This window comes from Cydia splendana, chromosome 8, assembly GCF_910591565.1.
Source record: "Cydia splendana chromosome 8, ilCydSple1.2, whole genome shotgun sequence".
Classification (NCBI taxonomy): Eukaryota; Metazoa; Arthropoda; class Insecta; order Lepidoptera; family Tortricidae; genus Cydia; species Cydia splendana.
This window is the reverse complement of record NC_085967.1, coordinates 9,956,600-9,974,254: the sequence shown is the minus strand read 5'-3', so window position 1 is coordinate 9,974,254 and position 17,655 is coordinate 9,956,600. Positions and strand designations below refer to the sequence as shown.

Sequence of the window (17,655 nt, the reverse complement as noted above, 5' to 3'; positions counted from 1 at the left end):
TCCATGCGAGCGATGCGAGTCCAAAGATTGAGCTGCGAGAGAGCAAAGCTTGAAATTTTAACAATTGCCAAGTTTAAATGAGACCCGATACCGTTTCCGACGCTCTTCCGTGCGAAGCCAACGGTCAGTTCTTTGGACGTGAAAACGCTTAATACCTGAAATTGACCCCTTTTTGCACCTTTTAGAAACATTCAACCATGTTTGCAATGGTTAATTTCACGGTAAATGACGGATGAGCTAACCAGCTGGCAAAATTTGTAATTTCGTTGCCCTAAGAGTCCTAAGACTAGTAGCATGATTACCGGAGAGAAAAAAAATGAATTTAACATCGATATTTTTGATATACAGTGAAACCTGGTTAAGTGGACCTGGATAAGTGAGAAACCTCTATAGCTGGGACTCATGGTGCGGTCCCGACACTTTAGCACTGAAAATCACAACAACTAATCCCAGTTATAGAGGTTCGTTTTATCTCACTAACAGAGGTATAGTGAGATAAAAGGAACCTAGCTCTATAACTTGGATTAGTTGTTGTGATTTTATAGTCACATTTACCTCTATAATTGAGACAAAGAGTGTATTTTACCTCTTTTACTGAGACTATATTTAAAAGATTACATTTTCCTAATTGTTTTTTAGAATTTTATAGGAATTGACCTCTGTATCTGAGATAACGTCAATCTATGTCATAGATTCTATGACCTCTCTAACTTGGAATTTATTCATCAATTTCCGTATTCTTACTACTTAACTCTTAGTCTATCCACAAATTCCGCATTTGCTTAATTGTGTCTAAACAACTTCAAGTTTGATTAGATACTTTATGTAGTTAAAACTATAGAAACGAAAGCTGAAATCTTGGTAAGTAACACGAATAAACAAATTTTCATTTAATAAATATCTAAGACGCAATGAAGTCCGTATCAAATTTTATTTTATTTTAAAATATCTATCCTTTGGAGAATCATTCAAAATAAATTCAAAGAAATATTTAAACAGACTTAAAAAATATTTAGGGATAAGGATTATTTTACCTTATTTATATTTAAAGATAATTACAAAATACCTTGTTAACCACCTCTATAACTGAAATATACTCTATTCTCACCTCTATTAATGGAACCCTCTGTAAATGAGACAGAAATTTATTTGTACCTGGCTAACTGAGAGCCTGGGTAAGTGGAATACCTCTTTAAGTGAGACAAATCTGCTCGTCCCTTGAAGTCTCACTTATCCAGGTTTCACTGTATATGGACCTAAAATACCTATTGAATGTATTTCAGCTATTCGGAGTGGCGCCGTTAAAGATCTAAACTAGACAAAATATATATTATCTGACACTTAAAGTAGTAGTATCTAACAAGGTCACGCCGATGCCACGCCGATAGCGCAACGTCGGCGGCGGCGGCGCGAAAATTTTGTCGGCGGCGGCGGCGCGCCGGCGCGGCGCTCATATCTAATGGGATGTCATTAATCAAAATGAAGAAAAGATAAGAGTGAATTGCAAAAAAATTGTACATAGTTAAGCACCTTATTTAAGTCTAAAGTTAATTGATTCCATTGTGTTACCACAGTTAAGCCATTTCTATTTTAGTTAGATGCATGAAAGTGTGTTAGCGTATGCTATAGACTTATATGTGTACAAATTAAGTACAATAAATAAATACAATACAATTTTACATAGTTAATTTTCGTACCACAAATGAATCAATTAATAGTTAAGACTAATCACAGCTTCTTAACTGCTCTTAATTACGTACCTACAATTTTCTTGCAATTCACTCATAAAAAAAGTAGGTAAAGTGTTACGAAAGTATGTATGTATTTAATGCTACAATATAGGTAGATACCTACAAGAGTGTGGCGCCGGCTTCTAATTAGATAATGTGCCGAGTAAGGAAACGTGAAATAAACAAGGAGTAAACAGGGAGATATTGTGCAGAATCGGATTGTCTGGTCCAAGTTGGGCCGATTCAATGGACTGGAATAGCAGATTGTGCCACTCGTGGAAGCAAATTGATTTATGGCAATAGCGGAGCATTTGGAATCTAGAGCAAACGAAGAATCCTGACAGTAGCGAGGGCTTAACCTTAACCTAAGACGAGAATAATTTTGCTATGGAGGAACTACAGATTTTTTTTAAACTTCTTAATACAATGCCTATACGATTTTAAGCTAACATGTTAATTTACATTATAATAAAATAACTATTATAAATGTATATTTGTTTTGTGTCTAATTTTAAAAACTTCTTATTTAATGATTAGACGGATACATTCTATATCTGGTTTAATTTATTGGATTTACACACTGTATAATAATATTAATATTAAATATTATCATGACGAATAACTACCGGAGATATATCCTGAAGGACGGTACGGTCGACATTTGTCGGGCATGCCGCCGTCCCGGAGAGTCGCTCAGGCATATTATCTCCGGTTGTTCTCATCTTGCTAACGGCGAGTACTTGCACAGACATAATCTCGTAGCCAGAATTATTCACCAGCAGCTTGCCCTACTATACGGCCTTGTGGACCGTGAAGTGCCGTACTACAAGTACTCACCTGCACCAGTTCTCGAAAATGGTCGTGCCACGCTCTATTGGGATCGGTCTATCATCACTGACAGGACTATTGTAGCCAATAAGCCTGACATCGTGCTGATAGATCGATCGCAGCGCCGGACCGTGCTCGTGGACGTCACCATCCCCCATGATGAGAATCTCGTGAAGGCCGAGAAGGACAAGTCCAGCAAGTACCTAGACTTGGCTCACGAGATAACCGCCATGTGGGATGTTGACTCGACGATCATTATTCCTATAGTCGTATCAGCGAACGGTCTCATAGCGAAGAGTCTCGACCAACACCTAGAGAGACTCTCGCTGGGTGGTTGGATCAAGGGTCAGATGCAGAAGGCGGTAATTTTGGGCACGGCGCGTATAGTACGTCGATTCCTCACTCTGCGGCCCTGACCACCGGCAGCTTGGGCCCTGCCCCGCTGCCGGCGGCACCCTAGGTTAGGTTTTTTATAATGTGTTTATATGTATTTTATATTGTTTTTTATGTGCTTTTGTATTTTACTTTTATATTCTTTTATGGTCTGTGATTTTGCCTCCACCAAAACCACCGCCCCATCACGATCACCAGATATCCATCTCACCGTCGACGATGCTGAGATTCTGCGAGTAAATGTGTTCAAATACCTTGGGTCACAAATATCCAACGATGGGACGATTGACACAGACATTGCTCACAGAGTTTCGGTAGGCTGGTGCAAATGGAGATCACTTACAGGAATCCTATGTGATGCTAAAATACCAGTTAGAACTAAAGGCAAAGTATACAAAGCAGCAGTAAGACCAGCGATGATGTATGGTTGCGAAGCCTGGCCAGTCAAACAATGCCATGAACAGAAGCTACACACAACAGAAATGCGAATGCTTCGGTGGTCAGCGGGGGCGACACTTAAGGACAAGATACGTAACATATACATCAGAGGCAGCTTTAAAGTCGCACCCATAACGGATAAAATATCTGAAGCACGACTAAAGTGGTATGGTCATAAATAATGCGAAGGCCGGAAAATCATATCGTCAGAAAATGCCTATCCATGAATACTATAAAAAGAGGACGAGGTAGACCACATACCTCATGGACGAAAATTATTGAGAAGGATATGGAAAGCCTTAACTTGCGTAAGGAAGACGCTCAGAATAGAACTGCCTGGAGACTCAAAATAAGGAAAGCCGACCCCGTATAACGGGAAAAGGCGAGGAGGAAGAAGAAGAAGAAGAAGTATTTTACTTTTATATTCATGTTATAATCAACCTAACCTAAGATGAAAAATAAATAAAAGATTAATACTTAATTAATTCGACGATCATTGTCCCGATAGTTGTTTCAGCGAACGGTCTAATAGGGAAGACTCACTCTCGCTAGGTGGTTGGATCAAGGGCCAGATGCAGAAGGCGGTGATCTTGGACACGGCGCGGATAGTCCGCCGACCGGCAGCTTGGGCCTTGCCCCGCTGCCGGCGGCACCCTTAGGTTATAGGTTTTTTATAATGTGTCTATATGTAGTTTTTATTGTTTTTATATCTTACTTTTATATTCATATTATAAAACCCTAACCTAAGACCTAAGATAAATAAAGGATTAATAATTAATAATTACCGGCGCAGATTTGTGCAGAACTGCAAGAGGGTACAAGCCAGGCGGTTCTGAAGGGTCAACAGACAGCAATGTGTAATTTCCCTCCGCATCACCACTTTCGTCCATGTGAATAGAATACCTGTCAAAAAAGTCAGATGAATAGTACATTGTGCAACGAAACAACGTGAAATAATATCGAAAACGAGGGTGTTAATTCGCGACAGCCGCAGGCTGGTAAGAATCAGTAATGAAATTAGTCACAGCTAAAATGTATAGCATCACATCTTAAATATACTTATTCTTGTGTGTGTTGCTATGTAAATCTACATTTGGCTACTTTTTTTAACTGTCACTATACATTCATTTGATGCTGACTATACTGAATTTTAGCATCCAATCTCTCCAATGCGGCTCTCATTGAAACCTCGGTATAAAACCCGTCTCGGAGGTTTGTGACAGTTTGTGGTCAATAAAAGCTGTCTGATGGCAATGACAAAATACCTACGGCTCTAGTTTTAGGTGTCAGATTCAACATAACAAGGGACCTATATAACTACTAACTACCCACCATTGTCGGAAGCGCCATCTACGATTAGCTTTTATCGGCCTACTCCATTGAAATGTTTCGGAATAAATACATATAATGGATCATCAATTATTATAAAACTCAACAACATTGATCAAGGAAATTGACGTTACATAAAGGCAGGGAACATTGTTTTGTTTGTTCAGGCTTGGGTTAGACGTAGGATAAAGTAGGTATCTACATGTCCTACCTTAAGCAGTGTTCTTAAGTTTTAACTTAAAATCCACTTCATTTCATGTTTTATTTATGAGAACTTGCAAGTTTACATACTTCCGTAGTTATTTAAAGTTACAATACTGAAGTATAACCACAGAATAAATAATAGTACCTACTAGGTACAGAAGCCTCACTCTCTAACAAAACGCGTCTGTTACGATCAGGACAGGTATGGCCGCTAGGTGGCGACAGCGCCACGCGCGGCTTATGGCTAGCCACCAAAATTGGTGTGGAACAGATGTACTTTTAGCTACTTACCTGTAGCAAAGCGACGAAATCGCGGAGTGAGCCACGCCTGGCATAACTCTCTATTTTCCAAATATGGTAGGCTATTGATTGTGTAAACGTTGAAATGTAACTCGGAGAATGTGTAACTTCAGATTAAAAAAAAAACTGTAATTGATTTGATATTAAATTCAACAGATTATCTGATTATATATTCAACATACCTCAAATCTGAAAGCCACTGTTATCTTTTAAGTGCTAAGAGCATTGTGTCTATATACCTCAATACCTACTACCTATATATGTAGGTATTACTTACTTTTCTTTGGAGTACCTAGTTGTTAGCGTTGATATTGCAAGTAGGTATAAGCTATAAATACATGATTTGGCTTTCACGAGACTGGCTGTAAAATCGAAAGACACTGACATTGTATGTATAAAATATACATTGTCCTTCGCCGCTATCGCCTGAGTTAATAATAAGCAAGAATATTCCATTCCAAGAAAGTGTTACTACAGATGAACTAAGTGGCAACCTTAAAGAGAGAAAAGTGCAGTAGGGATGATAGTACTTTTTGAAATATTACGTACATAATACAGTATGGCAAAAATTAATTGGCCCTGGAGGGAAAGTGCCTTGAAACCTTAAGTTAGCTAATTTTACTTAAAGGAAACATTATTTTATTTTCAAAAAGAAACAAAATTACATTCAGATTTTTTAAATTCGCTTGTCTCGTCCGGGAATCGAACCGAGTAAAAATTCCAAAAAATAAATACTCGTTAATTTATTTTACTAGTCGAAATAGTTAATGTTAATGATAACTTCTCCAAGAAACATTAGGTCTTACACTCGTCTTTCGAACAAAATATCCATAAAATCTAATATTTAGTACCTACTTAAGAATATTTTTAGAAAACTGTAATTGAAAAAAAAAATGAAAAATCTTTGAATGCAGTTTTGTTTCTTTTTAAACATAAAATAATGTTTCCTTTAAGTAAAATTAGCTAACTTAAGGTTTTAAGGCACTTTCCATCGAGAGCCCATAAATTTTTCCTACTCTGTAGGTATATAAAAATCTATTAAAGTACTGGAAAAATAACGTTGTAATTCGCGCACATTGTTTTACTTATTTTAATCATCTTAGGTACATAAACATTATAGAACAGGTTAAAGTTTAACGTTTAAATCGCACGAAGGATACGATTTTAATCACAAGTAGCTAGTAGGTACGTGTGTTTTGTTGTTGTGTAGCATTTACTATCTAGATGTACATAAATTGAATAGTTTATTATTAATCTGATAAAGACTAAAGCGAAAATACTCTAAGATAAAGGCAAATTAACTAAAGTTAAGCTTATAAAAGCTATATAGTATCGTCAGACGTGGGAGTAGGTAGCATCAAGTGCATTAGTTGTTTGTAAACATAAACGTGCTTAACTCGTTCAGCACGCACATAATGAATAGCGCCGTTTGTCATGCTTACGCCGTATGTTAAGGTAAATGTGGTGTATCTTAATAATGCGCTTACTAGTCATGCGCGCTGAAACGATTATTAACCTAATGTTGTACCTTTTAAGTTGGTCACGTAAGTAATTAATTAACTTATATCTATTTTTCATTCGAAAATGATGGCGTTGTCTCCTTGCATTTCTAATGGCGTTTTCTAATGTGGATAGAAACATGTGGTTTACAGGGATACAAAAAGTAAATAAACTATATAAGCATATATATGCATAAATGAGTGTTTAAGCTCTCGTTGCACTCGTCTTCACCGGCGACTGCTTTTATTGCTCTCGCTTCCACACTACTAACGTTAAGAGCAGACGTTATGTCGAGAAAGAAGAGACGTTATGACGAGATCTTCTTTACTTACCCCTTAAGTACCCCATGATGGTAGGTAGCTGGTGTTTCGCAATGGTCTGGTAAGCGCGCGTATTTCCTCGCCGGTGAACGTGCATACACACTACGTCTTGCAGACACACCGTGTACGCAGAGATCTACTTCACATGCTCCCGTAGGTGGCGTTCTGTCACGCACGTTCTCGCCGGTGAGCAGCGCTGCCTTCAGCGCGCGCATACACCGACATTGCGTCGTGTAGCCACACCATTTGTATTCAGAGATCTATTGCACATGCTCACCCCATGATGCTCTCGTAGGTGGTATTCCGCATCCGCTTGGCGAGCGCACGGCCGTCACGCACGTCATCTCCGGCGAGTAGCGCTGCCTTCAGCGCGCGTGCGTATACCCACACTGCGTCGTGCAGCCACGCCGCGTACTCTGGGATCTACAAAAGACGTTTCAGTTAATTTTATTACCGGCTAGTAACAGTATATCTTAAAAATTCATTTTCTCCAAATTCGTAAATTCGTAATCAGTAGGAGCAGCCGTGGTTATTATAATGTAATGCTCTTCCTTAATCCGGTTCGAAGGACCACATACTTTATGTTGCCGGATGACGAATATTTTTATCGACTTCACGGAATTTTATTTTATATAACTACTAAAATATACTATTTGAATTCATGTTTATTCAATTATTATTAATAAATGATAAAATTAGATAAACACCAATTGTTTTAAGTATGGCCGGGAGTGGAGTTTCAATTTCCTAACACAAATACTGATAATTGCAACATGGCTTTAAGAAGATCGCAAGAAGCTTTATAAAAATCAAACGAAACGCCGCCAGAGAAAATTGGAAACATGCTTTGTTTTTGATCACGGGCGAGTAATGCGCATTTAAACTGTAAAGACCATAGGAATTTGTAAAAATATACAAATTTCATATTTCGAGGCACATATCATATCTTCGAATATTTTGGAAGTTTCGTAACCTTTTAGCAGTTTAATGTTTCATGTTCAGAAAATATGTCCGATTCTGATTCAAGCTGAATCTTCAAACGTTTCGGAGCACTCTATTAGTAACGCGTCATTTACCGCGGTCGCGCCATAAAAAAATGTTATTTTAGGAATCACTTCACAGGCTAGCCCACATAAATTCTAATTTACTGTTATTTAGGTACTGGCCATGTAATTGGATTTCCCCCATTAGATCAACTACAATCGTACAACTCGTAGATAATATTTTATCCCCCGGTCGGCATATAGGCAGTTTAAGGGTAGTCGTTACATTGATGTTAGCAACTGATTTGCTGTATGATATCCTCGTTTCCACATATGTACAAGGTTATTGGGGTGTTACCTAATTTATTGTCGTCTCTCTTGCATTTATATTGAAGGTTTAACATGATATTCTGTACTAATACCGCCTTACCGATGTTCAGATAACGATTTACAACGGTGCCCTCAATATGAGTGGGTTTTACGATCACGCAATATACGATTGAGAGATCTTGTTTTGCATGATCGTTTCAAACGGGTTCAATAATAAAGTTTTTAGAAGTGTATGTCTGTCAAGGGAGACATGAATAATGTTTATTGCTTTTATAGTGGTCCATTTTTACATTTTGCAACTCCAAGAGACAATTTTTAAAAGTTTTTTCATTCTTAATTGTTTCGTTTTGTAATTCAGCAGCAGTCTGTGTGTTTATACCTTGTCATTTTACGAGCAATTTTGGAGAATAAAAAGTTTTACACGTGCCGTAAAGTAGCAATTACTTGCTAGTTATATGCATTCAGAAAATACAACTTTCTGAGGAATAAAGAAACCCCATATTGCATGTAATCAGTCACCAGGTCAAGTCACAAGTACCTGTGTATTGCAAACATTTCATTTGTAGCGATAGTTTGTTTTATTACATACTGTATACAAAAGAGAGACTATAAATTGAACAATGGGTTTATGTTTATTATTTAGAGTGTATAATTTACTTTATAACTTTATCGGGACCGGAATATATCAGCAGTATTTTATGATTTGGACGAAGTCGCAGTCAAATTTGGTTCCGCGAGAGCAAAGGGATAGGCAGAAGAGGCTGAAAAAAGAGGCGAAGTAAAAGGAGAAGAGGCGGCATAGAAGTAGGTAGTGGAAGTGGATGTATTTTAGTGATTTGATGATTGTTTGTACTTACGACTTTACCACCGAAACCCATCAGAGGATTTGCAAAATTGAACGGTGGCATCTGAAGTCTCCTGTTAACTTCGGCCGCGAATTTAGGGTAGGCGGGCGAAGGTGAGCTGGGTGCCACCGAGAGGAAGGAACGAAATATGCGAAGAGGAGGATGCTCGTTGCTCACGGGGCCCGTGAGGTACTGCCGGGCTCGCTCCTTCGTGTACATGTCCACGTCCACGCCGATGGCGGCGTATTCACCTGTTGATATATGCTTTGTAAGGTAAGGGCGTCGATTATTCGCGATTTTGAGATTATAAAGTAGATTCGACAAATTTTGTTGAGAGCATAGTGTTATGGACGTTAAATATAGAAAAGTGACGACGTCACAAACAAATCGGAAAAGGGTATAAAAAGTTAAATGAATACCTATCAGTTATACTTTACCTAATTAAATTTATTAAATTTACCAACAGGGTAAATCTATTTTCAAATTACAGCCTTTTAGCGATTCCAAAAATATATATGAAGGTAAAAATAAATATTTTTTTAATTTAACATACCTAATTACTAAAATTTTAATAATTCCGCATCACCTTCTAACTTTTTTCCTGTTTTTCTATCAATTATTTATTATTTAATTATTCAGAATAATTTTACATATTTTATTAATTATTTAAAAATAATGATGAAAAATTGTAAATAATAATTATATTAGTGCATATAAATATTTAAAATTACTGCAGTTTGTTAAAAAATGTGCGTTTTCGTAAATATTGCAATCTAAATGATTTTCGCTAGGGGTTATGTAATCTTCACACATGTAAAGTCTCCGATTGCAAGTAAGTCCTAAGGAAAAAATCATGGCCGTAGGTACTTCAATTACTGATTTTGCGAAATTGCCTTGTCTTGTTTGGTTTCCTCGCATTCGATATGAAAAGTAGAGTGTTTAACTCGGGTGAAAGGCACCATTTCCGTTTCGTACTATTGGCGCTCTCACTGCGTTCGAGCGCCAAACTACCTCGACAGCAATGGGTGCTGCCAAACTACCTTTCAACCCTTGGTTAACAATCTACTATTTTTAATTTAACATAATTACTACAATTTTAATAAGTAATTCCGCATCATCTTCTTGCATTTTTCCTGTTTTTCTATCAATTATTTATTATTGAATTATTCAGAATAATTTTACATATTTTATTAAGTATTTAAAAATAATGATGAAAGTATTGTAAATTGTGAATAATAATTATAATACGAATACGAATGAATGCACAATCTTACACATTTATCGGTAGGTACCTACCATTAGGTGGGTACCACCCGTAGCATTAGATGCAAACTGCTCTATTTAAAATGGTGAGCACGTCCCTCCGACTAACGTCCACTACGCTTCAAGAGATCTTAAAGCTTGTCGCGAACTCATAAGTGGCAAGAAAAGGGCATTTTGATTTAACCAAGTATTTTATCCATAAATGTATACCTACTTGCAATTTTTGAAATGCACTTTACTACTACGTTTGCCTTAAATGTTAATATAGTTTTATGTGTGCGACGTGCTTGGTAAGTGACAAACCCTTTTAGAATTAAAGGAAAATTGTAAGTATCGATATAATCCTTATACATATTGGCTACTGTATGATCTCAGATAGTCAAACTGATGAATGCAAGATAATAAAATTATTTTAATGAAAATATAAAAACACTAAGAACTGTATAAATATTAAACTGAATAAACAATCCAACTCTATTTCAGTCAACTCATTTTCTTTATTTCAGGTTCTTTCTGTACAAATTTAATGACCGCGCGATTAACAAGTACAATATTGACTGTTATTAGTAATAACAGCCCGCCCGCCTTATTCCAAATCGATCAAAGAGCGACTGTAGGAAAAGTAACACTCAATAAAAACTTTTTACAAAAAAAAGAAAACCGACTTCAAAAAGGATGAAATAAAATATTAGGTATCCTTTTTTAAGTCTATGCTTTACCAACTGATATGTTTAACACTAAATTCGTATCCCCATTACTTTAATAAATAATCAGGATTTTTCTCGAGTCCATCTGGGAAATTATAATTCCTGTCACTACACTAAATCCATCCTCCGCCCCGCCACTGACCCAATCCCTCAACCCCCCCGATCACTCAACCTCACAGCGCATCAACCCCTGATCACTGAACCCATCGAGCCTGAACTAGCAACCCTTCAACCGCCATTCCCCAATCCCTTAATCCCTGACCCCTTAACTCTTAACCCTAACCCCGATCAGTAGCCTTACCACGAGTTTGACATTGATATACTGTATGTATGTATTCTCTAGCGTAACTTACTTTCTATGCATCTCGCTCGTACTGGCACATTAGTGCGAGCTAGATGCATAAAAAGTAAGTTACGAAGACGTTAGCGAATATGTCAATGTCAAACTCGTGGTAATCCTACAGTTGCACGACATCAAATTGGTGGTTTTTCGGAAGAAAATGCTCGAGTTACTTTAGAAAACACCGAAACAATTTTACACGTGCCTTTAAAAATTGAGGAGTTCCTTCAATTCCTCACGGATCCCATCATCAGTCCAGAACCAAAAATAATACGGAAACGCCTTGAAGGTAACTTCTTCCAAACAAAAAAAAAATCAAATCGGATCACAGGTGCCGGAGTAATTGCTGAACATACTACCTACATTTAAAAAATCATCATCATTATCATCAAAACAATCATCATCATCAGGTCCACTTCATCAAATTGGTGGTTTTCGAGAGAAAATGCTCGAGTTGCTTAAGAAAACACCCAAATCACCATACATGTGCCTTTAAAAATTGAGGAGTTCCCTCAATTCCTCATGGAATCCATCATCAGAACAGAATCAAATTAATATCGGACCAACTTGGAGGTAGCTCCTTTCAAACAAAAAAAAATACTCGAATCGGACTGCGGATGTCGGAGTAATCGGTGAACGTACAACGAACGAACGATCATGATGAGAAGATAATAAACATAATTTTGACGAATGTAGCAAATTTATAGTGTAGTTTTCATCTTGAAATAAAGAAATCTAAATCTAAATCTAAAAAAAAGTAGCCACAACCGAATACAGAACCTCCTCCTATGAAATTGAAGTCGGTTAAAAAATATAAGTAATATCGTCGAGTTCTGATATAAAAGGAAAACGAGCTCACATGATTACATTAGCAATGGGTACCTAATCTGGGTTGTGTGATCCGTGATGCCTTCCAAGACTGGTGATTGATACGTATACTTAGCGGTTAATCTTATGAATATTGAAGCTAATCCTTAACTGCGGATTAGTACCTATATATACCCAAATACCTATAGTTCTATACGTAAATTCGTATTTGTAACTATAAACGGGAGCATAGAACAAAATTAATAGAGGGATTAACAAACATTAAGTACGTATGTGGGAAAAATAAATCGAAGGAAAATAAAATGTAAAACTAAATATGTGTATTATCAAATTAAATCTTCAGTCTGTATTAATACTTTTTTCAGTTTTTTCCTTTTATTTATTTTTGTAATTTTTTACGTATCCTGGTTATTGGTTACGGTCTGAAAGTAATAATAAACTGCAAGTTCTAGACGTCCTGACATTGCTGTAAGTGTCTACATAAAATGCTCAATTTACCATACCTACAACATTTTCAGGAAGCGAATAAATTTCATGTAAAAGCAAAACCAGATACTGGGGAAAGCAGCATAAACATTGATATGAAACAGCTTAATGTAGTTCCCGGGAGAATTTTACAACTTAGCGATCCCGGTAGTTTTCTATTATAGATAATGAATGGGGCCGTAAAGCCTCGAAGGCCAGTTCCGTCGCAACTCGAGCTACAAAGAGGATCCTACACAAACGTATCAGCCTGCTTATGGAAATACGAGCGTAGGCCTAATAGAGAGTGTATACCTACCCTAAATAGTTCGTATCGGAATTTAAGTAAATGTGTAAAAAAATACTTAGATTTAGACCAAGAAAAGTTTGCATCGATTTTCATAGCCTACGCAGTGCAAGTGTTATGTATACGTCATAATTTCATAGAAGTTTGACGTATAAAATAACACTTGCACTGCGTGGGCTATCTAAATCGCTGCAGACTTTTCTTGGTCTAACTCTACAAAGTAAGTTGTATGGGCTCATTAGGGCTAACGCTTTTTGGCTTTATCATACGATTGGTTCTGAACGGATATGATGGGTTTACTCGACTGCGTGTCAACGTGAGAATGACGAGTAGGTATACATATTATGTCTCTTTAGACAACTAACAAATTTAACTGTTATTAAATACAAATTGAATTAGTTGTCGTTGGATGTGGATCTACACTAGGCGCAGCGCAGCGTGTTCCCAATAACGCTTTAAATTCTTCGCGTTTATGTTTTCTTTGAACGCTTGGAATCGTAAAGTTAATGTTACTGATTTACCGCAAGACTCGTAAAGTGGTGTTTTTATGTTTACTTTTTAGACTCTTTAGGAGTTTGTCACTTAATAACTTATCATAGTTAAACGTCAATCCAAATGTAAAATTACATACTATACGCAGTAGAGTGAATCTGCATATTGTTGACACTATTTAATTAATAGGATTTTATTTCATAGTCTTGTAAGAACTGAGTGTCTATGCTTCAAAATAAGATATTTTTTTTACTTTAAGTACCGTAAAATGGGGTGAGTAGGTTTCGCGGGGAGAGTTGGGTTATGAATGGGCAGAGAAGGGATGAAAGGGGGGTGAGATGGGATTTTAAGGCTACTGCTACAAAAATAATGTATTCCATTTTAAATTGGAGCTATAGTAATACTCATAATAAAAAAAATCGATCCAACAATCTTCCAAAATCACCTTTGTATGAAAACCCAACTCACCCCAAATACGAGGGACTACGGGGTGAGGTGGGATTTCCTGTTTATCTTCAAAGTTATGAAATGGAACTACCCAAAATAAAATAAAAACTAAAATACAAACGTCCGGAACACTTATTATATACACCATTCAGTTTTCATATGTAAAAATAAGATGTTATCGAGGTTTGAATGTCAGTTTTGCACCTAATACTCACCCCGTTTTACGGTATGTCAAATTTTTTTTCTAGTTATCATCTCAGCCATAAGACGTCCACTGCTGAACATAGGCCTCCCCCTTGGACCTCCATACGTGCCGGTTGGAAGCGACCCGCATCCAGCGTCTTCCGGCGACCTTAACAAGATCGTCTGTCCATCTTGTGGGTGGACGTCCTACGCTGCGCTTGCTAGTCCGTGGTCTCCACTCGAGCACTTTTCGACCCCATCGGCCATCTTCTCTGCGTGCAATGTGGCCTGCCCATTGCCACTTCAGCTTGCTAATCCGGTGGGCTATGTCGGTGACTTTAGTTCGTCTACGGATCTCCTCATTTCTGATTCGATCACGTAGAGAAACTCCGAGCATAGCCCTCTCCATAGCTCGTTGAGCGACTTTAAGTTTTGAGATGAGGCCGATAGTGAAAGACCACGTTTCGGAGCCGTAAGTCATCACTGGTAACACACATTGATTAAAGACTTTCGTCTTGAGGCACTGAGGTATGTCGGACGAAAAGACATTACGTAGTTTCCCGAACGCTGCCCAACCGAGTTGGATTCGGCGGTTGACCTCTTTCTCGAAGTTGGACCTACCTAATTGGACTACTTGTCCTAGGTAGATGTACGAGTCAACAACTTCGAGTACCGAGTTCCCAACAGAGACTGGGATGGGCACAACATTGGCATTTGACATAAGTTTCGTCTTGTCCATGTTCATTTTCAAGCCCACCCGTTGTGAAACTCGGTTGAGGTCATCGAGCATCATGCTAAGTTCCTCCATCGACTTTGCCATGACTACGATATCGTCGGCAAACCGAAGGTGAGTGATGTATTCGCCGTTGATGTTGATGCCAAGTCCTTCCCATTCCAGGAGCTTGAAGGCGTCTTCCATTACGGCAGTAAACAGTTTCGGAGAGATAACGTCTCCCTGCCTTACGCCTCTTCGCAATGGAATCGCCCTCGTGCTCTGCTCCTGTACTCGGACCGACATGGTGGCGTTACTATACAAACACTTCAACACTTCGATGTACCGATAGTCAATATGGCATCGCTGAAGAGACTCAAGCACCGCCCATGTTTCCACCGAATCGAAGGCTTTCTCATAGTCCACAAACGCTAAGCATAATGGCAAGTTATACTCTTCGGTCTTCTGTATAACTTGCCGCAGCGTATGGATGTGGTCTATGGTACTATAGCCTTTTCGGAAACCGGCTTGTTCGGGAGGCTGGAAGTCATCAAGTCTGTGTTCGAGACGGTTCGTGATGACCCTTGAAAACAGCTTATAGACATGGCTCAGAAGCGTGATGGGTCTGTAGTTCTTCAATAGGTTGTTATCACCTTTTTTGAAGAACAGCACCACCTCGCCTCTATTCCATGTTTCAGGCGTTATGCCCTCGGACAAGACGGAATTAAAGAGCTTCTGGAGGACTTTAAGTACCGGTGTTCCACCCGCTCTCAGAAGCTCTGAAGTGATTCCGTCTTTGCCCGGCGCCTTGTTGTTCTTAAGCTGCTTCAGGGCCATCCTAATCTCGTACAGACTGATGTCCGGGATATCTTCGGTATAATGTCGGGACAGCTTGGCTCTTGGATCTCCTACCAAGCTGTCAACGGGCTTTGCGATCGAAGTGTATAACTGTCCATAGAACCTCTCGATCTCACCTAAAACCTCCGCTTTGCTCGACGCTATGCTGCCATCTTCCCGTTTCAGCTTTGTCAGCTGGCTTTGCCCAATAGACTTGTCCTTTGCGAACACTTTGGAGCCTTGGTTTCGCTCAATAGTCTCTTTAATACGGTTAGTATTAAAGAGACGCAGATCATGTCGCAAGGACTTAGATATACGTCTATTGAGCTGCCTATATGACTCCGCGTCATCGGGAGACTGCAACTGTAGCGAGCGTCGTTCAGCCATGAGGTTTAAGGTTTGCTCGGTCAATTTCTGAGGTCTATCTTTACGGCGGGATCTAAAAAACTTAGACCCTACTGTGTGGACAGTTTCCACTAGCCCGTCGTTGATTTCGTCCACTGAAGCCAAGTTCTCTAGGCAAGCAAAGCGGTTAGAGAGCTCGAGTTGAAAGCTTTCGGGGTTTTGAACATAGGCTCGAGTAGGTCGGAGCGTAGACTTCATCAGGCTGGACCTTTCAAGTTTAATATTGATATTCAGTGTGCCTCTTACGATTCGGTGATCACTACCGGTCTTTACCCTGTTGATCACAGAGACATCACTGAATATCCGTTTCTTGTCGGTCATGATGAAGTCTATCTCGTTTCTCGTGGAACCGTCAGGACTCATCCAGGTCCATTTCCTGTGAGGCGGCTTCTGGAAGAAAGAGTTCATCATGAAGAGTTCCTCTCTCTCCAGAAAGTCGGCCAGCCTCTGACCCCTAGGGTTCCGTTGCCCATACCCAAATTGCCCCACTCTCAACTCATCCCCGCTTCTCTTGCCCAACTTTGCGTTGAAGTCCCCCATAACAACAGTAAAGTAGGTTTTAGAAGTATGTATGGCCCTACTTACGTCCTCATACATAGCTTCTACTTCATCATCGGAGTGTGACGAGGTCGGTGCGTATACCTGAATGACCTTCAGCAAATATCTTTTGGATATTCTGAGTATTAGGTATACCACCCTGCTCGTCACACTGTCGATGGTTATTATGTTGTTTACGAGGGACTTGTGAACGAGAAACCCGACACCACCTTGAGACTGTTGGTCGCCCTCCCGGTGGTAGAGCAAGTTACCAGACTTCAGGGTTGTCGTGTCCTCCCCCTCTCTACGGACTTCGCATAACCCTACAATGTCCCAGTGTAACCTGCTCAGTTCCTCTTCCAGCTCGCAGATCTTTTCGTCAGTCCTCATAGTGCGTATGTTGTGTGTTACCAGGGCCAGTCGTCGTCGGGGCGGGTAGCCGGATCTTTGCCGGAGATTCTTAGCACCCCTGACCCCGCTAATGCCCTGACCGCTACCATAGCCAGAGCACCGGGGGTCGCCGGAACCTCGGGGCCGTGGTTCTATTGTGCTCATCATGATGGGGGGTGAATGCCATAATCGCCACGCTTGGCAGGCGGGTTGGCGATCGCAGTCGAGTACACCGAATTTGAGGGACGCTGCTGCCCGTCCACCGGTGGTCTTGGACGTAGTTTAAGGACATACCCGGGTCCTAAGGACATACCCGGGTCCTAAGGACATACCCGGGTGTTAGAGGTGTCATCCGAGTTTGGAAAATAACAAAAGCTATATTTTTGTGTAGATATATTCAATAGAATTGATTTGTAAAAATATATTCCAGGAAAGTGTCATTCTATGGAACTTGATGTAATCAAACCGCTATATTGAAATTGTCGAAGAATAATGAATTTACTAGTGACTTGTTTACATAGTTAGCAAGTTCCATAGAATGACAC

General features: G+C 39.2%; 1 protein-coding gene across 1 annotated transcript in view; it reads right to left on the bottom strand.

Annotated features, from left to right (window-relative positions):
* Positions 1 to 17,655, bottom strand: part of LOC134792822 (speract receptor) — a 72,394-nt gene that overhangs the window by 31,232 nt on the left and 23,507 nt on the right. The window contains exons 8-10 of the mRNA XM_063764212.1: positions 9,213 to 9,451; positions 7,320 to 7,465; positions 4,175 to 4,292 (exon numbers count right to left, since the gene is read on the bottom strand). Coding sequence (XP_063620282.1) covers positions 4,175 to 4,292; positions 7,320 to 7,465; positions 9,213 to 9,451 — 503 coding nt within the window. The remainder of the gene's footprint in view (positions 1 to 4,174; positions 4,293 to 7,319; positions 7,466 to 9,212; positions 9,452 to 17,655) is intronic.